General features: G+C 37.3%; 1 protein-coding gene across 1 annotated transcript; it reads left to right on the plus strand.

Moving 5' to 3' along the window:
- The first annotated feature begins 148 nt into the window (after positions 1-148).
- Positions 149-24,454, plus strand: DEF8 (differentially expressed in FDCP 8 homolog). Its single transcript, XM_083110192.1, has 7 exons — positions 149-184; positions 3,779-3,998; positions 6,921-7,224; positions 9,998-10,162; positions 17,472-17,713; positions 20,547-20,768; positions 24,073-24,454. The coding sequence occupies exons 2-7, from the start codon at positions 3,825-3,827 to the stop codon at positions 24,289-24,291; spliced, it is 1,326 nt and encodes a 441-aa protein (XP_082966318.1). The 5' UTR covers positions 149-184; positions 3,779-3,824; the 3' UTR covers positions 24,292-24,454.
- The last annotated feature ends 316 nt before the right edge of the window (positions 24,455-24,770 follow it).

Below are 24,770 nucleotides of genomic sequence, written 5' to 3' on the forward strand. Positions count from 1 at the left end.
GAGGTCAATAAATAAATTAATCAATCAGTTAATAATAATTCGCAAAACGATAGATAATCAATAAGGCACACAAAGGCAGAGGGGCCGCACATAAATATAAAAATATGAAGAACAAGGTGCGAAACGTCACTTCTGAATAAAAGATGAATGTTGTCAGGCGTGTTGTTAGTGGTGCCAAAGAAACGTACGTAGTATTTTGTCAATATTTTATATTTTAATTCTTTAATATACAGTTTCTTTCATTATTACTATCTGTAACTGCAACGTAATTTGTTTTACGGTTAGTAAACTGGATAAACAATAGGTACAAGATTCGCCCCAAGATTTCTTTCGAAGTTATGGTTGTATCCTTAATAATCTAGTTTGACACATAGACGGATCTAATTAACAATAAAATTTCTGCTCAAAACTTGGAAAAATCATACGTATCCATTCAATAAATTGTTCGAAATACAAAAACAATGGACAGAAGCGAAAGCTATGAGCCAAAGTTATAGATCCTAAACATACTTTCTTTTATTTTGCATATTGCCAATACATAGACCCGGAAACCCGTGCAAAGTCTTTCACTTTCCAACATCCTTTAAGTTATCAATTAGACATACCCTTCCATACTCAATGCAACATCCATTTCAGGGATCTCTGAAGACATATCATGTATAAAGATAGATGGCCAACACATCTAAGGTATTTGGTATGACTAAAGATGACCGGACCCTTCTCCGATTTTCTTCATATTTGGCATACTTACAAATTGAGGCCTGCTAATGACGAATCTGAAGTTAAAATTTGTCGGAAACATCTAGAAATTGCAAAATAATTGCGAACCATTGGCGCCAGCCCCACGAATCATTGACGTGTGGTTAGGTTAGGCAAACATAGTTAAAATTTGGTGTCGTGGTAGTATCAGGATCTAGAAAATGCAAAATAATTGCGAACCATTGACGCTAGTCCCACGAACCATTGACGTGTGGTTAGGTTAGGCAAACGTAGTTAAAATTTGGTGTCGTGGTAGTATCAGGAATAAATATATTGGTAACAGTAGGGTAAGCCGGAGACACTTAATACTCGGTTGTTTTCAAATAAAAATCATTGCTACTTACCTCATATGCATAGCGGAAGATTTTTCAAGCTGGCGATAACTTTTTTTCCATGAAAAACACGTTAATTTTAACATTATAATCATTTATTGGTCGTTGCTAATTCTGCGGGCAAATTTTGACTCACGTTGTCTGTCGTCAGCAGATATGCAGTATTGTCAGATGATGTGCAGTGTTGCCAAACGTATGAACCTATAAATGTCGCACAGGATATTCACAAAAGGTTTTTAAGCGAAAATTGAGGCTAAACTGTACTTTACGTCCTTATCTGCATGGTGATTGCTTCTTTGCGTTCGCGGTGCGCCGATAAATGCCGCACAAACTATTCACAAAAGGTTTTTAAGCGGAAATCGAGGCTAAACTCTACTTTACGTCCTTATCTGCTTCTTTGCGCTCGCGGTGAGCGATCGTGGTGCGTCACCCGGCATCTCTTCGGGAAAGTACGTTTTTTCTTTTTACACTTTCTTTTCACGATAGCCCCACTATCCATTCACGGGGTCGAGGTATGCCTACGAGGTTAGGTTAGGCCTGTTAGGTTAGGTTCAATTAGCACTCATTTCACCCCTAAATATGTGCTTCATTATCTAAAAAATTCCTTACTACGTTCAATTACGCATATCCGGACAACATCCGTTTTTCTCGATTTACTCTTTCAGGAAATTTTTCCTACCTTTGGGATTTACGTTGTTCAATTCCTTATAAAATAAGCTTTCCAACGATATATGACACGTATTACTTACGAAAAGGACGTAAACTAGAGTGTTACCTTAAATTGGAACAAAAAAACCGCTCACACGTCATCTTGTAAAACTACCGCGTGGTTGCTACACTGTGAGGGGGTTACATAACCAAACGCACGGAACATTTGATTCACGTAGTCGACGGTAATGGCGGCACGAGCTATCGCACAACGGAGATGCATGATTGACGAAAAATACCTTATTTCCGGGCAAGAAACGTAGCACGATTCTAAAAAACAATACCTCCGGCTTCGGAAAGTCCTCAAGAACACAATTCCGTAAGTACTTTCTCGTCTTTTCTCCTGTAAATTTTAAGAAATCCGTCTCCGGCTTACCCTACCGTTACCAATATATTTGCTTGGGAAACAAAAAAAATCGCGAAAATCGATGGTTACCATTCAGAAAACTAACGCCTTATTTGAGCTTTTTTGCAGTTTCTAGACGTTTCCCACAACTTTTAACTTCAGATTCGTGATTAGGAGGCCTCAATTAGTGAGTATGCCAAAAATATGAAGAAAATCTGAGAGGGGTCCGGTCATCTTCACTCGTTCCTCATCCTTATAATCCAACAAACCCAGTACGCTAATGGAAGAAATATCAACGTTCATTTTAGTTATGTAAAGGCTCACCAAGTAAATACGGGAAATGAACGTATGGACGTATATGCCTAAGCTGCCAGTTCATCGGAATCTACCTCTCCTGCGAGGCTTCCAGACATGGATCTACTCCCAAGAGTTAAATATAAACTTCAAGTTAAATGGAGACAGTAGTGTATAGAACAATTTCAATCCATGGGCAATACATATAAATGGTTTGCAGAACATCACAAAATTTACCTTGGTACTACTCATATAATCTTCCAAGATGAGTTATTATTTTTATAATACGTTTACGTATAGGTCATGCTTGAACTAATGAACATTTAGCACGATTACATATTACAACTAAACAAGCCTTCACATGTAGAGAAAATAACCAAGATTCCACACATCTTTTTTTTACAATGTCCTAATTTCGACAGCGAACAAGACATGGAATTCCATTCCAAAAACATATCATAAAATAGAGAGAAGCATACATTCATTATATAGCTCATTTCCAATTAGGACCACTGACATTTGTATTTTAAAAAGTAGACGAGCCTAAATAATATCGATTTTTTTTTTTTTTTTTTTATGTTGCATTTCTGCCACTTTTGTCTTAGTTGGCAAGATTTCTAAGATAAGAAGAAAAAGGGTTATTTACTGATGAAAAAAAAATTTCTGGTTATTATTTTTATGCTTTAATTTGCTTAGACACTGTCAATATAAAGCTTATGTTGGTTGTTTGATTCATTTAACAGCACAAGGAAAGGAAAAGAGAAATAGCTTCCCAACAATTGTCTGGAGTAACTGTGAGTACAATGGATAATCTAAGCTAACTCATTCAGTAAAACATAATGGTTCCGAATGTTTAATGATTTTCCGCAAGTTTTGTAGCAGTATTAGGAAGTACTTTAGAAGACTGGAAAGGATTATGGAAGTAAGTTGAAACTTGGGAGATGCTAATTAGCACAGTTAAAAGCTTCAGTAAGTAGTATTTTCTGAATAAATTATAATTTGAAAAGTAGCTTACGTAAGTGTCTGTGCTTTGCAGCTTTCTGGTTGCCTCAAGACATGGATTTTTAGTAGATTTTTATGCGAGAATCAAGGAGGTTTTGTGCATGAGACCAGATGTTATGTGATCAGGTCTGGAAGCATTTAGAAACATTATTTAGTGCTAATAGCTCTAAACCTGACCCACCTAACAACTAAAGCATTTATTGATGCTTTGTTAATGCTAAGAGCCCTAAATCTAACATGCCAAACCTAACAACAAAAGCATTTAGCGATGTAATACCTCTTCTTCTGAATATTGAAAATGTGAAAATGAATGGATTAATATATTTTGTCATTCCAGAAGTAATGTCATCAGATCTTTGCTACCGTATTCAGATACTGGTCTAATGGATACATCAAGCAGTGAAAATCAATACATTGAATCTGGAGAAGATAAGATTCACACAACTTCCTCCACACCATCATCATCAACTTCTGGATGTGTGTCTTGCCAAGAAGATGATCCAGGTGAAAGGTTGAATTTCAAGGATAGAAGTGAAATTTTTGGGAACAATGCTTGTGTAAGTTTTAGGTCAATTTCAAACCTGAATGATAGGTGATACATGTCATGTGTTGTTTGTCTCTTCGGTATGAAAGCTACCTTGAAATTAGCAATGATATTGTAACATGTGCAACAGTAGTTTTGTAACAATGCATGGAACTATGTTAGGTGTACTTTATTCTTGGACAGACAAATTGAGAATGGACCTACAGTTTTAATGGATGATATATTGAAGTGTCCACCTCTTTTACACGTAGTACACTGTGGTCTGCATTTTTGCAAGCTAACCAGGTTCTGGTGCCTGGACTAGGGTGACCAGACACATACATTCAAAAAGGAGGACAGGGCATGGTGAAAAAGGAGGCCAGGGCATGGTGAAAAAGGAGGACAGGGCATGGTGAAAAAGGAGGACAGGGCATGGTGAAAAAAGAGGACAGGGCATGGTGAAAAAGGAGGCCAGGGCATGGTGAAAAAGGAGGACAGGGCATGGTGAAAAAGGAGGACAGGGCATGGTGAAAAAGAAGGACAAAGGCATAAAAAAGAGGATTGATTGATTGAATTGTTGTTTTAAGTCCACTTAATGCACAGAGAGGCTAATCGGGACTGTACCTACAGTTTAATGTAGGATCCGAACCACTATGAGTCTCCACCGGGTATAAAAAAGAGGACACAGCAAAAAATTGCCATTATCATTAATTTCATAAATATATAAAATGTGCTTCTTCCAACATATAACAACGATCTATTCCAGCCCTGGATCCCTATTTTTGCAAAACAATATTGTTACTGTTTATAGTACTTCTCCTTTGTATAGACTAGTGCAACTGTAGGTTGGAATTGATTTTCTGTAGGATGAGATACCCAACTGAAATTCAGCCCTACCAACTGTTTTCCAGTTTCGGAATTTGCATGGTAGCGCTGTGTGCTAACCACTCCGCCACGGAGGCTGGCACTATGGTATTTCATAAATGTAAATATTACTTAATAATCAAATTTATCATTACACATTTGTGTCGCATATGTATGACTCGAAAAGGAACTGCAGTCTGAGACGTGTTGAAGGCTCATTTGGACAAAATGATAGTGGTTGAGCTCCCAGGTGCTCAATGAGCATTGCTAGAATACTTATCGTGCCTCAAGTGATATGCTTTACTGTAAAATAGAACCTGGTTGATCGTTATGGGTGGAAGCATTTTTCCAAAAAAAGGAAGACATGTACAAATTCTTAAAAAATCTGCCCGAACGCTGGACAGACACCTAAAGAGGAGGACATGTCCTAGCCTGGACCCATAACCAATAATAATCCTCTGTGATGATTGTGTGTGGTCCTCTGTTTGTTTTTAGAATAGAATAGAAAAGTATTTGTATTTACTACAGAGCAAGGTTCAGCCTTAGGCTGCTCTAGCACCCAACTCTGGAAATTAATAGTTACAATATATATATTTATAACACTAAAATCAAAACATAAATGAAGAAGAATAAATTTTTTTAAGGTAATACATTAACACACACACACACGTATATGTGCACGCTTTCCAAAGCGAGAGTAAATTAACTTATACACAATTTGAAATATTCATTGTGTCAGGTAAGTGTTTGCAATGTTGATTTAATTATTCCTGATAAGGAGTTCATTTACAAAGTATTTGTATCCTTCTCCTTGCTCTCAGCATAGCCTTTTCACCTATCTCGGTTAGTCCCTGTTTTAACTTGATGATGCACAAATGTTGTGTGAAATATAGTTTGTGATGTGCTTGTGCAGCGTTCCTTTTTATGTTGCCAAATTTTAGGTATTTGAAGGTTGGAAATATGCTTTCTGTGCATGGTATGAGAATTTTCCTAAATTGTTCATTTAATTCATGACCTTTAGTTGACCATCCATGGGATCCTGGGTTCGATACCTGGTGTTTGTTGTGAGTGTACCTTCTCCAAATTCACTATTAGCCGAAAGTGTCAGAAGAGCAAGGTAATATAAATTAAGTCAAAATCAATCAATAATTCACATCTACAGAATTACTATGTTTTTGCTGAGGACTTATATCCCTCTATTAAGAGAAGGGGACAAATAACGTCACTGCTGACAAAGAATACAGTTTAAAGTGGGATTGAAACCAATTTCCGTCAGGTGATTATTCCCGGTGGAGGAACATGCCACAGTGGTTCGGATTCCACTTTAAACTGTAGGACCAGTCCCGATTAGCCTTTTCGTGCATAAAGTGGACTTAAAACAACAATTCAATTCAATCCACCAGGTGATTGAACCCAAGGGGCAGAATTACAACAACACATTGGGAAGGTCCATTTTTGATAACGGAGCTTTCAGCCTGAAGTGACATGTGTCACTTGGAAGTAAACCCTCAGTAATCAATGCAACGTTTCAAACTGAAGAGACAGGACAAGCTTCACATGTCGCTTGTTGCTTTCATGTTGCTCAAAGGCCGTTTTCTCAATGACGTGCCCCAGTCTTAAGCATTTCAGCTGCAACAACAAAACTCCTTTCATCATCTTCAAAACCCAATATTCTATTTGCATCAAATTTTATTATTTTAAAACAGTTACTTTCACTCATGCCATAACATTGCCCTATTTGGAACAGGAACAAGAATTTTTTTTTTACATAAAACAATTGAGGTTTTTATGGAATTTTGTTGGTGCACTTAAATTGCTTTCTCCACAAGAAATCAGCATCAATGAAAGACACGTCGGATAAGTCAGTATTAGAAAAATCAGCTTGTTCATGCATGCATGGTGAATGCTTTGCTTTAGACAAGGGGCCCATGTCACCTGCTGCTTGTCACTTCATTCTGAAACCTCCCTAAGATGTCGGAAGAATCAAACAAATACATGGATGAATGATTTGGGGATATACTTAATTTATATTAGCAATTCGAGAAATAATTAATCCTGACTTTTCTTGTGAACATCTGTTTTTCTGTTACAGGATAATTTGACAACTGTAGAAGACCTGCAGGAAGCAGTTGCGAAGTGCAAAGAAATGGTATTAGAGAGTCCAGAGTGTTCAGATGAGCGGAAACGCCTTGTGAGAAGGCTGATCGAGCTTCGCATCCGACTGGAAGAGAAGAAGGAAGCAGAAGAGCAAGCATCTTCTTTATCACCGTACCAAGAAACAAAGATTGTGCTGGGACATCACTTGTTAATGCAGAATCAGCCACATGTGAAGTACCACTGTGAGAAATGTGGTGGTATAATTTGGAGTATGGTTCACACATGGTACCAGTGTAGAGGTATGTTGTTTTCAAATATAATATTCAAGTTAGAGAAGTTATATTATTATTATGCGAACATCCATGCATGCTACAGTGCCTGGGCATAGGTGTTCTTTGTGAGTGACCCTCTCAGTTTCATCACTCATCCTCATCTTTGCCATTAGCTAAAAAGTGGCAGAAAAGCAAAATAAAATAAATCAATTATTATTAAGATAGTACAATTTGGACGCAGCTTGATTATACAGGGAGTTGCAGTACAACACAATAAACTTTCACATTGAATAGAGGTACATTTTCTAATTAGAGCCCCGTTCGGATGCTATGAGCCCTTGAAAAACTGAATTATTTCTCCTGTATGTATGCAGCATCTGTGCACTACAGATTCACTGGTACCACTTATCATTTTTTTTCCCTTTCTGTTGGAACTAATGATTTTTTTTAAGTGTTGCAGCACATAAGGCTATTTTTCACGATTCGAAGTATACTAGGAAAAATCCTCACAACACATTAAAAAGTTAACTTAAGAAACCGTATAAGAGGCTCGCTCTTCACAAAAACCTACAAACATTTGTTGGCACGGTTATAACTCTGAGGAAATTAAAATTGACACATTTGAGAAGGATGTGTCAAACATTTAAAGTGACATTTCAGACACGGTGTAGCAGAGGCAAATGGCGATGTGAGATGGTTATGTCAATGAGTATTTGCCCTGAAATTGTATTTTTGAACCTGGATATGTAGGCATGAGTAAAAGATAATTTCCTAATGTACAAGGCCAATAAGCTAGTCTTAATAGCTAATTTAGTTCATGTTTCAGGAATAAACAATGCAGTTCTATAATAAAAGTTCATCGTAAAGGTTTGCATAACCATTTTTTGTAGATGCAAAATAATATAATATAGTTATTTTTAGAGTTTTTTATTTTTCCTGCGACATTTCGTCCTGGTTTCTCAGAACTTTTTTAATCTTACACAAGCTACACAGGTGTAGAGTGACTAGCCATGTAAGGTTGTGTGTTTATCTTTGCGTAAGCTTGAAAAAGTTATGGGAAACCAGGATGAAACGTCGCAGGAAAAATAAATTCCACCAAAAATAACTGTATTATATTATTTTGCATCTATACAGAGGTTGTTCCGTCTACGTTTGGCCAATTTCGTTCCTCCCCCCCTCCCGGGCAGATTGGACTCACCCGAACTGGCACGTGGCGTCCTGTAGTGTTGTGCTGTGACTGTCTGGGAACGGAGTTGTTTATCCACGCGGATGAAAATAACGCACAAAACAGGACCATTGTTGTGAGTGTTGTGTAAAATCTTTTTCCAAGTGTGTGGGTTTCCGCTCTGTGACCAACATGCCACCCAAACTAAGCCGGTTTTGGGAAGGCTATGTTGCGGCTCTTTATGACGCCCAGGTTAGTGTGTCTGTCATTAGAAAACAGTGCAAGAAGAATGGTTGCAACATCAGTTTAAGTGGAATAAAAAATGTTATTAAAAAGTACAAGAGCAACGAAGCTCCACCATTTGGATCACCAACGAAGTTGCCTAGGAAGCGGGCCAAGGCCAAGGCCACCCCTACCATGCAGAGGAAACTGCGCAAAATGGCAATGCAAGAAAATCCGCCAACACAAAGGTGTATGGCTAATCGTCTTGACATGTCTTTGGGGACTGTGAGCCGGACCTTACACCATCAACTCAAGCTGGAAAAAGTCATGAAAGCTCGCTGCCATCTTCTCACGGATGCCCACCAAAAGGAACGAAAGTGTAACGCCCGGAAGCTGTACGAACGGCATCTGGCAAAACAAAGGTGGAAGCACGTCGTAACGCTCGATGAAGCATGGATTTACCTTTCCGACTGCGGTAAACCGAGAGCCATCATGTACCAAGAGAAAGGCGCAAAGAACTTCAGAAGGTGGGTCCATGTATGTAAAGAATCCTTCCCAAAAGGGTTCATGGTCGTTACTGGCTACTGTTACCGAGGTAAACTGAAGATTCGTAGGGTGGCGAAGAACTGCAAAATAAAGTCGCAGTATTATCAGGAGCAGATCATGCGGCCGATCTATGAGCATGAGATTCCAACAATGTACGGAAATGATGCCAATCTGGTGCGCATTCACATGGACAAGGCCTCATCACATACTTCACGATCGTCCCTCGCATTCTACAGGGAGATGGAGGAGGCAAGTGGTATACAGGTGATACCTTTCAATGAGGTACCTGTTAAATCTCCAGACACAAGTCCTATGGACTATTGTGGATTTGGCTTGCTGAAGCGGGCTTTGGGAAAACGGCGTGTGACAACTGTGGAAGGACTTTGGAAAGCTGTGCAAAGTGAATGGGACAAGATTCCCCTCCCAGTTCTTCAGAGAAGCCTATTACAGTGGAAATTACGCTGTCGGGCTATTGTTAGGAAACAAGGGACACACATCGAGCACTTACGGACCTGGTGCCATGGATTCGTCTAAATTTTTGGGTAAGTCAAAATTGGCCAAATGTAGACGGAACAACCTCTGTAATAATAGTGTAAATAAATTACTAACTTTATCCGCGAGACTAATTTTTTTAGGGTTTGATTGTAGAGGGACCTACGCAGGGCATACACGACACATTAAAAAAGTAAGGAGAAACTAGAAACTTGAAACAATGTAACACTTCACAAAAAGTGGTGGCAAGGTCCACCAAAATTAATTTAACACTTAAAAGCAAGTCTTTGAGATTGAGTTAGTAATTCATTGATGCTATTATTAGCTAATTTAGAATAATATCATTATAAATATCCATCAAATATTTTATTTCAGATTGTTTGTACAGCTGCCATGTTAAATGTCTAAACCAAGTTAGCAGAGTGTGCGCACAAACAAAAGTATTGGAAAACCCCGAGTACATCTTGGACATCTGCCCCGAACTTGGATTGTCAGCACAGTCATACAGATGTGCTGAGTGTAAAGCGCACATAACTTTCAGTGAGTATTTTACGTAAGCCTAAAATTTGTGAATTGGTGAATATTTACTTGATTTTTCATTTTATATTTACGAGGGTTGGATAAAAAATAGTGGCAACAGGTCTAGAGTTTTCAAATGACTTTATTTTTCAATCAATATCTATCTTTTTTTTCACTCTAGTGGAAAGCATTGAACACTATAGGTGCTCCCATCTTTGTTGATGCTGCAAAATTGCTGCCATGTGTTTGTTGTGGCAACACTACACAGAAACCTACCCGTTGGAAGCACATAGTGGTTTGGATCCCACTTTAAAATGTAGGTCGAGTCCCGATTAGCCTTACTGTGCATAAAGTGAACTTAAAAATGCCAAATCAATAAAAACTACACAGAAACCCCTTGTTTTATCACACTGTGTTGTGTAAAATTGACCTGTGTGATCGACAAGTGTCAAAGCTGTTATTGTTGACATGAGGCACTCTGTAGAGTGAAGAAACACTGTAAAACTTTGAATGCGTGGAAGCAAAATCAGAGGTGTTTACAAGTGCAAAAACGTTTCTTCTGATGGAAGAGATAGTGTGCAAAATCATCAGCTGATTGTCAGGAATATAACTGAGCACATAACTATCAGAGAAACAGTCGGGAGAATCTTCACAGAAGATTTTGACATGGGGAAAGTGAGTGAAAAAAATTGCCCGAAAGGGCTCATTGATCAACAAAAGCAAAGACAAATCAGTGAGGGATTTTTAGGTAATTAAAAAAATACAGTCTTACAACACCATGCTATGCTAATTAATTAGATCACACTTCCCAATGTGCCGAAGATAAATAAAACATTGAATGGAAGGCCTTTTTAATTGATTGATTGATTTGGTGTTTTAAGTCCACTTTATGCACTGTAAGGTTAATCGGGACTGGACCTACAGTTTAAAGTGGGATCCGAACCACTATGTGCCTCGACCATGTATTGAAACTGGAGCTCCTTGATTGCAAGGTGGCGATGCTATCACTGCGCCATCAGGGATGCCTGAAGACACTGCAATTTATATGACAGCAGGTATGAATGTCAATGAAAAGAAGCATTTCGAAAATTGTGAAGTTAGACACTAGCATTGGTGTATATCTTCCAACGAAGTACCTTGAAGTTGACACCCCTGATGAGATGTGTGTAGCAATTTTACCATGATGAATTTGTGAATTTTATTGTCAGATCTCGTAAACTAAGTCATCACTATATTCACTCACTGTCATTAGTAATTGACATGGACTTCAACAGGATTTTTTCCAGAGAGAGACAGCTAGGGCATTTTTACCAGGGGGTGGGAACGAGGCATTCTTTCTACCATAATGTTCTCTCTCAAAAAGCACTCATTCAGGAACATTAAACCAAAATCATTCTCTGTAAAGTTCTGAAGAAATTTTCCAGTTATCATCACTGTCGTCAGATTTTTTTATCTGTGTGTATCTACTATACTAAGTCAACAATTATTACCATCATTTTGCCATATTTTCTTAGTACGATCAAATACCGATCAAGAATTGAGATTTTTTTTAAAAATATAACCTTCCATCCTTTGATACCATACTGTAGAAATGGGTCCCGGGTTCGATACCCGGTGGAGGTACAAGTGGTTCGGATCCCACTTTAAACTGTAGGTCCAGTCCCGATTAGCCTTACTGTGCATAAAGTGGACTTAAAACACCAAATCAACCAACCAACCATATTGTAGAAATGAATATTGGAAGGTAGAAATGCCTAGAATAACTAAGACTATACTTTATAACACTAGGGGGATAGAAGATGGAAAGAGTGAAATCCACCCTTGTAAATTGTCAATTGCAAATTTTAACATATCATATTGCATTTCCTGTCTCTGTATGCGTATGTGTGTGTTGTTATACTTGCTTTAATTTGAGAGTAACTGAGTTATTTTAAGCAAGAAGTCATGTTTTTTGTATCCCGTGTATAGTATTTTTATTTAATCTAAAGTAGTAAGTATTGTTTTTTTCATGCAGCATTTCCGAAGGGATTTACATGTTTTGGACGGCCCTTTTCTTCAGGTATTGGATAAAGCATATTCTATCTTAAATTTCTAGCAGCAACGTATTCTCCCATGTCATCTGGTATACCTCCTGTAAACCAAATTTTCCGTTTATGAAGAAATTGCTCGAAAATTTGAAGTTGTTTGACTTCCATTTTTTTTACTGGCATGGTGTTTTATTTCTATTGTATCTAATTAGTATGTAACAAATATATACAATAAATAAGAATTGATGCAGTAAACCAGATCAAATTTTCAGAATACACCACTGATTTCTCGCGGTGGTTGAACTGTGCTCATCTACTGGCATGCAGTCACTAAAATTCAGCTTCACTCCTTTTCTAATGTAATTTGTTTCACTGTAGACCTAGTGAACTTGTGGGTAACTGTAACATTCTTTCATTTAAAGACCTTGCATTGGTTTCTTCAACTTTCAGAAATTAATGCATGTAAATATAATGTTAAAAAAAGAACACATTAGCAATTTCTGTAGATATACAGGGTGTTCATAAAGTCCCTGCACCATTACAAAAAATATAGCTTGGAAACTACATGCAATAGAACAGTGCTGTTGATTGCAAAATGAGCTACAACTCTCCACGTTTATATGCCATACAACTCAATGTGCGCCCCTCTAGTTGCTCTCAGAACAAGGCGGTAATCCACTTCTGCCCATACACGCCCCAGCATATCACTAGTAACAGTTAGGATACTCTTCTTCGAAGAGTAGCAGGAGTGCGGTAAACACAATCTTTGAGATACCCACAGAAGAAGAAATCCAAGGGTGTGATATGACGAGAGTGCGGTGGCCAGGGAATAGGTCCATCACGGCCTATCCACCTGCCAGGGAAATGCTTATCCAGAAGACCTTGAACATTGTACCCCATCTTGTTGAAAATTATGGTTGGCTGGAATTCCTCCAACTGAGGAAGAAGGGACTGTTCAAGCTTGTCATAGTAATGTTTTTTGTAATGGTACAGGGACTTTATGAACACCTTGTCTATAGTAAAAATTGAGTCATGGTATTACTTACCAGCATATGTACAGTTGTCAGTTGTGTGCACTAAGATATATGATTCAGTTATTGTTAGGGTTACCAGACGTCCGGATTTTCCCGGACATGTCCTACATTTTAGCCTTATGTCCGGCGTCCGGGAGGAATTTGAAAAATATCATAAATGTCCTACATTTTGAGCGTCACATAATATTAATTAGGAAAATAGGTAACAGAAAAAAATCATGCAAGTTACAAGTCTATGGACTGCGCTTTCAAACTCAATGGTGAAATTTATTTTGATTCGGTCATTGCCCAAAAAGAAAAAGGTTTGTCCTGATATTAAAAATACGGAAAAACGTAAGCACTTAATGAACAAAGTTTTGGGACCACTTTCTGATAACGTCACTGTTCAATGCCTGAGCAGAATCTCTTGCCTTAGGGTTTATACTGATGGAACAAGGTGTTGCCATTCTTATTCAGTATAATTTGATTGTAAAGCAGGGGTATAGAGAACAAAGTTATTCAGGATGTCTACCAGTCAAGAAAGTCATGGTAGTCAAGAAAAAGTAAAGAAATCAACAAGTAGGTCAAGAAGTCAATACAAAGGCAATAAATTATTCTTGTGGTCAAGAATTTTTGCTATCATAATGACTGATTGGTTGATTTAGTTTATTTTACTTAACTTTTTTCTGTCCCTTGGGATAATCGCGAAAATGATAATGAATGGCGGCAAGGTAAGATGGATGAAGGGACAGTCACAAACATAAAGGGACAACCGCCACAAGCCCCACATAAGATTATACTGGCTTGAGTCCACACGCCAAAGCCTTGCTCGTCTACCAAACACAGTTCAGGATGCATTAATACGACAAAGCAGATCTAATTCTCTTCTTAAATGAAGCTTCAGTTTTCATCTTAACTGGCCCTTTGGTTGGTGTTTTAATAAATAAATATTTATTTTCTTAATTACTAATTTCCAATTTTACCTAAGTAGGGGTCGGATAAATAAACGTTAAGAAAGACGGGAAAAAGATCTAGAAAAGTCTAGAAAAAGTCAAGAATTCTGGATGTGTTGTTTTGGTAGACACCCTGTTATTGAACTAAAGACAACCCAAGATGAAACTTCTCGAATTTTAAATTACGGTAATTGCTGAATATTTGTTTAACATTACAGGTCATAATTCAGATGTTCAAAGAGTACTTTTATTACCATCAGCCCAACGAGAGAAATTATTTTTTCATAAAGTCTGGTCCCTATAATTTCAAAGAGTTTGACTGTCCACTCTAACATAAATATAGTTTGACTAAACCTGAAATTTTGATAAAAATTGTCTCCTCAGAGAAGTACCACTTAATATATGTAGTAAGAGGTGCATTGATTAGTATGATTGCAAGTCTTGACATTTTGCATTTAAAAATTCATTAAGAATTATTATTTTTAAAGCTGAAAAGTGTAATTTTTCAACTACTTTCTAACGTGCTCTATAGAAATATGTATTATTTATTGAGAATGTTTGTGTCCTACATTTTAACTTAATGTCCTACATTTTGGGACAGCATGTCCTACATTTCCCTTACAGCGATCTGGTAACCCTAGTTATTGTGTATGAAATCCCAATGATGGTGACTGTGACATGTTATGAACACTTGGGTTATTTTTCTTGTACTGGCAACACTGATATTTTTAACATGGCAGCAACTTTATGAATAGCAGAAGGCAGTTCAACAATGGCTTTAGTTCTCAGGCAGATGGGTGGAAAGGTCTTTGCAGTGGTTCATAAGTGCATGTGCACCTCAAAAGATTCTTTTTTTTTTAGGTATACAGACAGTAACTCAGACTTGAAAATATATACATCAGCTAAAATGCAACAAACTTGTACAACCCTACATGCAGAAATTTACTAGATATGAAATGAACATTAAGTAAATACAGAAAACCTTAGTACTAACTTTTTCCATAGATCTGTTATTCGTAGTTTTATTACTTGGCCACCAAAATTAATAGAACTACAAAAAACAGCTTCAAGGCTTAATTGGCCACCAAAATTAATAGCACTGCAAAGAACACCTTCAAGGAAAAAGTGAGTACTAAGTTTTAGTGTATTTATTTGCTACCACGTGTCTCATTTCCCAAATATGAAGAAAAACATTTTAAGGTTTTCACTTGACTCCCTCGTAATCTGCATGTAGATTACATTGGTTTACACTTTTCATAATCTATGTATCGTATCATACCCTGAGGTATGAGGAATCGAACCTGCCACTCCCAATTGATTTTATGGGTGATGTAGTTAGTGATCATTCATCCTCAGATGGTAAGAACACTTGTCATGAGCACAAGTCTGATGCTAAGCTGCGAAAGGTAATCCTGAAATAAATACACTAACCAAAACAAACTGAAATGGCAAATAGTCACTCTGTGGATTTTAGAACTTTCAAATCCGAATCATGCATGGTGTGGTTAGGATAAATACCTTTCTAGAGTTAGAAGATAAATGCCAAATTGAAGTTCGAAGTGTGAAATAAAACTGTACTTTCTCTAGGCTTTGTAGCTTGTTGACCTAAGTCAGGTTGACTCCACTCCTTCCAAAGCCCTCCTGACTGTCTCAACTCAATTCCCAAAGTATGTCCCTACCCAGCCTGTCTGCTCCTCTAATCCCTTCCAGTCAAAACTTCCTCCACGCCGATTCGTCAAGTTTTACCTTCCTATTTTTGTAAGCAGATTGCTACCTGTTTACCTGTCGTAACTCTTGTAACCTCAATACATCAGGAAGTCTGCACACACTTGACTATGCATATTTAAAATACCTCAGAGGAGTAGACAGCTGGTGAAAACAAGTGAACTACCCTTGGTCAGTTTGAATCTTCTAGAGAAAGTCTAATTAAAGTATAATTCTATAGATTGATACGGTATATAATATAAACTACACTAAATAGCACTTTTAAAGAAAAGTGTTTTTTTTTTCCAGTATTGTTGGTTTGTATCCAGCTATGTGGACCAAAAAACATATCTTTTGAACCATCAACTGTTGGGAAACTAAGATGTAGACAAAAACAAACATGTTGGAGTCATGAGACAAAGATAATGTTTCTGGCATTCCTGATGGCATAGTGGTAATGCTGTTGCCTTATAATCATAGAGTTCTGGTCTCAATACATGGTGGGGGCAAATTTGTGGTTTTTCAGGTCCCACTTTGGACTGTAGGTCCAGTCCCAATCAACCTATCTGAGCATAAAATGGATTTATAAACAAATTTTGGAGCCGCAGAAGTCTAGTCTGTAGGGTAGCTGAGTGCTATGTGGAAGACAGGGTTTAGTTCCCAGGGTAGGCGATCTAAGGTTATCCCTGATGGCTGGAGCATGATGCTGATGACATCACCTCCAAAAATATTCAGCATTGAGATCTTTGTAATTGGACAGAAGAGTACAAGATACTTTTCACACCTCATCATTAATTGAAATGCAGGATTTCATTTCTACAAGACCTCTTTGTTAATCTGAGTATGTTGCCATGTTTTTCACAATGGTTCTAGATTTGATACCTGTGGAGGCACATAGTGGCTTGGATCCCACTTTAAACTATAGGTCCAGTCCTGATTAGCCTATTTAAGCATGAAGTGGACTTAAGCCTTTGACACAAACATCTCGTTTGCATCATCACACCTATGAAGCTGCACCAAAATACCTGATTTGTGGGTTACATAGTTTGCTGAATCAGTTTCAATAACAAACATTTAACCATCTCAGAACCGATTTAGTGAACTATGCCAGTGGTTCCCAAAGTGTGTGCCGTGATGCCCTGGGGCACTGTAGCTGGCTCACAGGGGCACCGCGAAATTTTCCAAATATTTTCAATGAAATTACACTTACTTGTTAGTCTACAGGTGGTTTTAAATATAATTGTTCGAAATATGTGCTTATTTAGTACATTTTACATGTAAAATGTTTCTGAATTTTAAATGTGTGTTTATTTTTTTAACTTAAGGCAAGCGACCTAACCAAACTGAGCGTTGCAAGTTTTAGATAGGCCTACATTCTGACTTGGGTCCTGTGGGAAAATTTTGAAACACTAAGGGCACCGTGAAACGAAAAAGTTTGGAAACCCCTGAATTATGCAATCCACAATATGAGTTTTTGTTTGTTCCAACTCAATTGGGTCCGTTGATGTAAACACGAAATTTGTGAAATGTTATATAAATAAATGATCAATATACTGTTCATATATTTAATAGTGAATAATGTGTTTTCCAAGACAAGTCAGTTTCTCATTAATATTCTAAATTTGTTTTACAGAAAACAGTTGGGTTGAACCACGTATGTGTGACTATAATGGACTTTATTATTGCCCAAATTGCCATTGGAATTCGCAGTTTGTAATCCCTGCTCGAGTAATACACAACTGGGATTTTGAAGAAAGAAGAGTCTGTCGAGCATCTAAGCAATTTCTGCGATTGATGCAGAAGAAGCCAGTATTGAATCTAGAAAAATTAAATCCCATGTTGTTCAGCTTTGTTGAGGAACTTGGTACAGTGAAGGTGATACATTTGAGTTCTAGTAGATTTGTTTATTTTCAAGTTATTAATATGACTATGATGAAATTCTTATTGTGCATATTAAAGTTCAGGAGGTCTCGCATTCTGTTCTCTCATGTTGTTGCTGCAAATAACGCATCTGTGAAAACCAAAAAAAATGAGCCATTGCTGTTGCCACAACAATCTTGGTATCCAAGCACTTCCGGTGATCTTGCCACCAAAGGTTTTGGATTCAAGTCCTAGCACGGACATAGGTGTTTCTTGTTGAGTATATCCATCAATTTCATCATCTTGATTAAGCAAGATGGCAGAATGAAACACAAAATTAGAACCCTTCAGTGCATTTGATGATTTTCCTCCTCCTCTTCTCAAAACAGAATACCGTATTTACACATGTACAGGGTGTGCATTTTTCTTTTACCCATTATTGGACGAAAAATGGGATGAGTCTTATATTATTTGAGATTAACTAAAAGTCATAATTAAGTTTAGAACTGCTTATTTTTAATTAACACTACATACTTTGTGAAATCTACCAAGTATTTCGAGGTGTAACTTGCTTGCACTCGTCCAATATTTCACTGACCAGGATCAGTAAATTCAGATAATGATGAAGAATATTACCCCCCCTGCCCCCCATTAAACTTCTTTGTTCTACCTGATACCATTGTCTCGGCATGTGCAAACTTAGGAATTTGCGGGATTGCTATATTTCTTGATGCCTTCTGCTTTTGTCCTTGAAAAAATTACAATTTTCTGTTTTTTTTTTACATTACTAATACATCTTGACAGATGTCCAACCTATATTCAAGCTCCGCTCACGTGTTGTACAGCATTACTGGCATCACATTCTGGGACGTCGTATATATCAGGAAGATTACGAACTCATGTTTGGTACACAGGAGACTACTAAGGACATTATTCTGCTTGATCTTTTTCTGTGGGATTTTGTAAAGTCACAAGTGTATCAAACGAGATCGTGACCTTCCTGATCTATGACATCGCATTCATCTTGCAATCTGGAATGTGACACCAGTAATGCTGTACAACACATGCCCGGAGCTTGAATATAGGTTAGGCATCTGTCGTGCTACTAATAGTGCACATATCGAGATGTATTAGGTATATATATATATATATATATATATATATATATATATTAAAAAAAAAAAAAAAAAAGAACTTTTTGAGTTACTCTATAATAGAAGAAAACTTGACGAAAATATCTTAATAAACTTAAGAGTTATTATTTTTCTTTTATTATACTTTTAAGCTGGACACACTGTACATACACGTGGCCTACACACTTGCAAATATATCAGTGACATTTTTTAGGGTAAAAATTCTGTAGAGGAGTCTGCATCAGCAACAGCATTCAAGTTATGTAGTACTCAATGTCATGAAGAGTATAGAGTTACACCAAACATCATATTGTAGAAATTGTATAAATGGGGTAGAAAATGTGTCTGAGACAGGAGTCAGACCTGGATATCTCCCATTTTTATCCCGTTGCCCTAACACTGAGCTACCAAACCAGAATTACAGTTCCTATAGACCTGGAAAAATCTTTGAAAAAGTAAACGTTTCATTTGTACTTGTCAAACTTATTTATTGGAACCATTTTTGGGGTGGTGGGGTGCTGTAATTTTGTTTTGTATTGGGGTTATTCCATACACATTTTTCATGTATTTTTAAAAGGTGTTAAGTAAACCACTCATTTGCATAGTGTGTACCATTAAAGTTTGAACACTTACTTACAAGGGTTGTTCAACGTTGACTCAGATGTTTGTGAATAAAAAAATGTGGTAAATAGCTGGAGAACGATAAATGGTTTCAAGTAGTATGTCTGTAGATGTGGAGCAGCGGTGTATGATCAAATTCCTTGTGAAGGAGAACCTGACGCCAGTTGAAATTTTGAGAAGGTTGCAAGCACAGTATGGGAACAACAATGTCATGGGCAAGAGTGTACAAATGATGTCAACAGTTTGGCGAAGAACACTAGTTGCTGACGAATGAACCGCATGGACACATTTGTCTGACTAGGACATGCAAGGTGTTCTTTATGTGGATTTTTTGGAGAAAGGGTCATGATTAATGCCCAGTATATGAAGGGTGTCGTACGTATTGCCATTTGCAAGAAAATACTGGGGATGTTGTCTGCAAATGCCATATTCTTCACCATGACAATGCACGGCCCCACATGGTCAATTTGACAGCAACAACTCTCCGAGAGGGAATAAATTGAAGACAGATGAAGCACTGACAAAAGATGTCCTGCAACATCTATAACAGCAGTCAAACTTCCTTCTATGGCAAAGAACTCTGGGGAACTGACAATGATAGCAGAGATGCCTAAATGCCCAGTGGGTTCCCTTTGAAAAACTTGCATAGTTTGGTGCTTGTAGGACTTTCCAATTTTTCCCTAGAAATTAAAGTCACCATCAACTTGAATGACCCTTGTAGCATCAAGTGCTTTAAATGACTGGAAAACCTAGAAATTTGTTTTGACCACATCACAACATGGCTTCACTTCATTCTTTTATTTTCTCTGTATGATCCCTATGGAATGTCTTCTGCAGGGCACTTGTCAAAACTTTTGTACGTTTGAAATTCCAATTAAAAATCATAACTTGATAGATGGGAGGCAGCAAATACAACACGAGCAAATGAAGCAGGCCAGTTTAAGGCATGGTAAGCCATTTATCTTCCTATCCATACCAATTTTGAACACCTAGATAACATTACATGCGAGTAAATTTTTTTTCAAACCCTGTATTGATGAACTTTCACAAGTAATAATTTTTGCATAACATGTATTTTTTTCTCTATCTTTCAGAAAATTCGAGAAGATATTCTGACAATGAAAAGGTATTTTACATCCTGCAGAGATGCTATAGAAAATAGGCTTTTATGGCAGCTCCATGAGCGACAGCATTTTGTTGAGGCTGCCGACAAATACAGCATGCAAGACCTAATTGATATAAACTCGGGTGAACTTCTAGAGTACCTTAACAGGGTGCATTCTTTGTTCTTGAAACATATCAAGGAAGATTGCAAAGTAAGTGAATGCAGTTTTTAGTTTTAGTTATTTTAAAAATAAAAATAAATCCTATTCTACCCACATTATATGTTCAATTCTCATGTCCTAAAGGAGGAAAATGTTATAAAAGTTCCCTGGATTTTATATTCTACTGATTTTTTTTCCCTCGCGTTTTATTCTACATACACTGTCCATGAGTTCTTGTTTCACAAGTGTGTTTTTTTACTCTGTCTTTCCCATTTCAGTGATGCGCCAGCATTCAATTTAGAGATTTCATCTCAAGCTTCACGTGTTTTTGAAAGATTTCTAGAGAAGACAGAACTTTCTGATCCCCCCCATACAAAATGCTGTAGACTGTGTAATACCAAGAATGAAATAAATTCTTGATGTAAAGCACAAAATAAGGTCTGCAAAATATGTGTGGGTGATAAATAGAGGCACATATTTTTGGTAAATAAAAAAGCAAAATTTCGGTACAAAAACGGAGTCAATTTCGGGTTCAAAAGCGGTAAATAAAATTAAATTTCGCTGTTATAGTGGTGAAAGAGCGACATATAAAATGTCATTTTGGTTTTAAACATGTGAGTATAATCCCAAATTTGATTTAAAATCTGCACTATTACACAAAATAAACATATCCCTTCTAATAGCACATTTATGTTGTTACCAGAATATTAAATGTATTCCTGTATAAAGGGGTCCATTCTTGCTTCTCAAATATTTACAGCAGAATTAATCAATTTTCCTTGAATTGCATAACTCACAGGATACTTCAGACTTCAGAAAGTGGCGCGTCGGTATAAATGGTAAATTTCATGTTTAAGAGTCTATTTTGCATTTTGCAGTTCATTTCACATCATTTCGTGATAAAAACATTCAATTTCAGAAACATGAAAAATTAACATTACAATGTGTTTTTGTCAAAAACGAAGTATGCATGCCTCTAGTAATAAATGGTGAGTTAAGGGAGAGGGGTTGACCCCTGCCACTTCACTCAGATGTCTTTGCTGAACATTTGAATCCTTTAACAAATTTTCAGGCAAAAAAAAAATATAAATGACAGTGGCAACCTTGAATATGTACTGCATGGCTGCATATATGCATGATAAACGTCAGTGTTTCGAGGACTTAAAAATGAAGCAAGGTTGTTGGAGTTGATGCCCTGTACATGCTGTGAAAGTCAGTTAGTGTATTATGGTTACACTATCATGGGCATTGCCAGAATTTCTTGTAGGGGGAATCCGGCCATTGACAAAGCTTAAATAATAGAAATAATAATCATGGTTATGACTATTAATAAATATAAACCAATTTTATTCCAACTTGTATTATTAGCATTGTACTCATGGAGAGACTTTCACTTGATCCAGAATATCGAGGACAATGTTTTGCATTTCATGCAGTCCATGTATTGAAATGCATAGTTATTTTATATTGTTATTAACTTTTACACACCTCATTCAAGAAAAGTCTTCAAAAGTCAAAGGAATTTTAGTCATAAAGTTCATGTTGTATGTTGTCTCACTTAAAACTTTAATTTTTTTTAATTTTGAAAATTGTGGAACCATTTATTGTTTGGATTAAATTGATTGGTTCCTGTACTTTTACACTATTTTTTTCTTTTTGTGTAACACAGCATTTATTTTGGTTATTCTGTTCAAATATTAAGTAACTGAACTGACTTGAAATGAATTCATAATTGGGAAAAGAGACACGGTAGTATATAAATATGGAGAAACTAGTACTCACTATCTGTGAAACTGTTTTTTTTCTTTGTTCTATTAATTTCAGTGGTCACTGCACCAACCTCGTTGGAACTCGCTGTACTGTTGCTTGGAATGTGTCTTTTGTTTGTAGTTCTCCGGCTGCCGCTAGGTGCGCTGTTGTTAACTGTACGTCTGCTGCTATTTCCTGGTGTTAACTGCTGTAGTAGGGGAATCCAGGTGTGGTGTGCCTGTCCGCTATCGATGTTCAGCTCGTGCAGGAAGTGCATTATAGCATGCGTTTCCTTGATTTTTGGTGTCTTCGAGTGTGTAGCCAGTGTGTTTGACTTGTACCTTTTGAATTTTATGGCTATGGTATTTGATGAGTTTGGCAAGACCAGTAATGGGTTGTGCTTTTTTTGCATCCGATAGGTGCTGTTGGATTCTTTCATTGACAGATCTGATGGATCTGCCAATGTAATGTGCCTTGCACTCGTACTCTGCATCGTATACACCTGGGTTAAGGGGGAGAGGAAGTACTGTTTGTGTTTGTTTAGTTTATCAGCTAGTTTGGCATTGGGCTTGTGCGCTACTTTGATGCCATATGGGAGAAGGGCTTTGGACATGCGGTTGGATGTAGTGGGATGGTAGGGGAAGGTAAACCATTTATATTGGTTGTTTGAGGTTGATTGTGGCTGGTTAGGGTGCCTGACCTCTATTTCCGCTTTACTGCACCAAGTGGAAAGTTGTGCTTCTGTGTAGCCATGTTTCAGGGCTATTCCAGTGGTGGTGGCTATCTCTTCTCGGCAGCAGTAGGAGAAGGCTCTTCGATAAAAGTTCAGCCACACGTTATCTTTTTGTTTGGGGGAATGGCTAGAGAGAGTGTGTATGTACTGGTTGCGTGCATTTGGTTTTCTGTAGACAGTGATTATGAATTTGCTAAGTGCATGGCTGATTGTGATGTTCAGGAAGTTGATCTTACCATGTTCCTCTTGTTCTACGGTGAACTTGAGCCTGGGATGGATGCTATTTAGTTTGTTCACTAGAAGGTCTTTTTGTAAATGACTATTGTGTCGTCCGCGTACCTTCCATATCGGACGTATTGCAGTTCTGGAGTGTGAAGTATCTCTTTTTCAGCTAGGAGCATGACAATGTTGGCTAAAGGAGCTGACAGCAGATTGCCCATTGCAAGGCTCTCGGACTGTTTGTAGAATTTATCCTCAAACTGAAAGTAGTTGTGTTTTAAACAAACTTCCAACCGCCTGGTTGTTTCTTGTACCTCTAGAGCAGGGATTCTGTTTATTGTCAGCCATCTTTCAACTGAATGCAGAGCTAGGTCTATGGGGATTGAATTATACATATCTACTATGTCAATGCTGGCTTAAAAACAAAATATCTCAGTTCAACCACAAACTAACATGTGTGTTCCGCAACAGTGCCGATGCCAAAAATCTCGTGACTTCATTAGTACAAGCTGACAGTGCAAAATTAGGCAGCATTGACATAGTAGATATGTATAATTCATCTATATTATCAGGAAATTTAGTCTCACATGTTATCAATATACTTCAGAAAGAATATTTCTGTATTCTTGAACCTCATTTAAATTGTATTCACAGGTGTGCTTTGGAAAAGGATATGTTTGCGAACTCTGTGATGAGGACAAAGTTATCTTCCCTTTCGACATACTAGCTGCGAGTTGCCAGAAGTGCATGGCAGTATTCCACAGAAACTGTTGGACAAGAAAAAACCAACAGTGTCCCAAATGCTTTCGAATTAAGGAAAGAGCTTTGAAGAAGCCCGACAGCCCTTCGGATCTAGAAGAAAATGCAGACTGACTCTTGAAAACAATATTATGTGCTTTAACTTAACTTTTATGTCTTATGCTTTGTTTCATATTGTAAATAGTTGTTATACTTGTAATGTGTATACAACATTCATTGATGTTAATTTACACTATTTAACAAATTCTGTGCATATGTGCCTTTATGTATCAATGGATCTTGTGTATGCTATTTACATTTTTTTATATAAACTAATTGATAAGAGTTTAGTGTTTTCCTTTATCCTGGAGTTTATTTGTAACTATGTGCTACAGAAAACTGGTTTCATTTCCTTATTCTGGGTACATGAACAGGGTGTCTACCAGTCAAGAAAATGTAATCAACAAGTAGGTCAAGATGCAGGGCCGGATTTACCTCTTTGCCGCCCCTAGGCCAAACAAGCTCTGCCACCCCCCATACCATTTATCAAGAATGAAAAAGAAATCATTATTTTCTGTGTTACTATTTTTACTATTAACAGCATTCAGTATTAA

Source organism: Lepisma saccharinum, chromosome 23 (genome assembly GCF_977018435.1).
Source record: "Lepisma saccharinum chromosome 23, izLepSacc3.1, whole genome shotgun sequence".
NCBI classification, from domain to species: Eukaryota; Metazoa; Arthropoda; class Insecta; order Zygentoma; family Lepismatidae; genus Lepisma; species Lepisma saccharinum.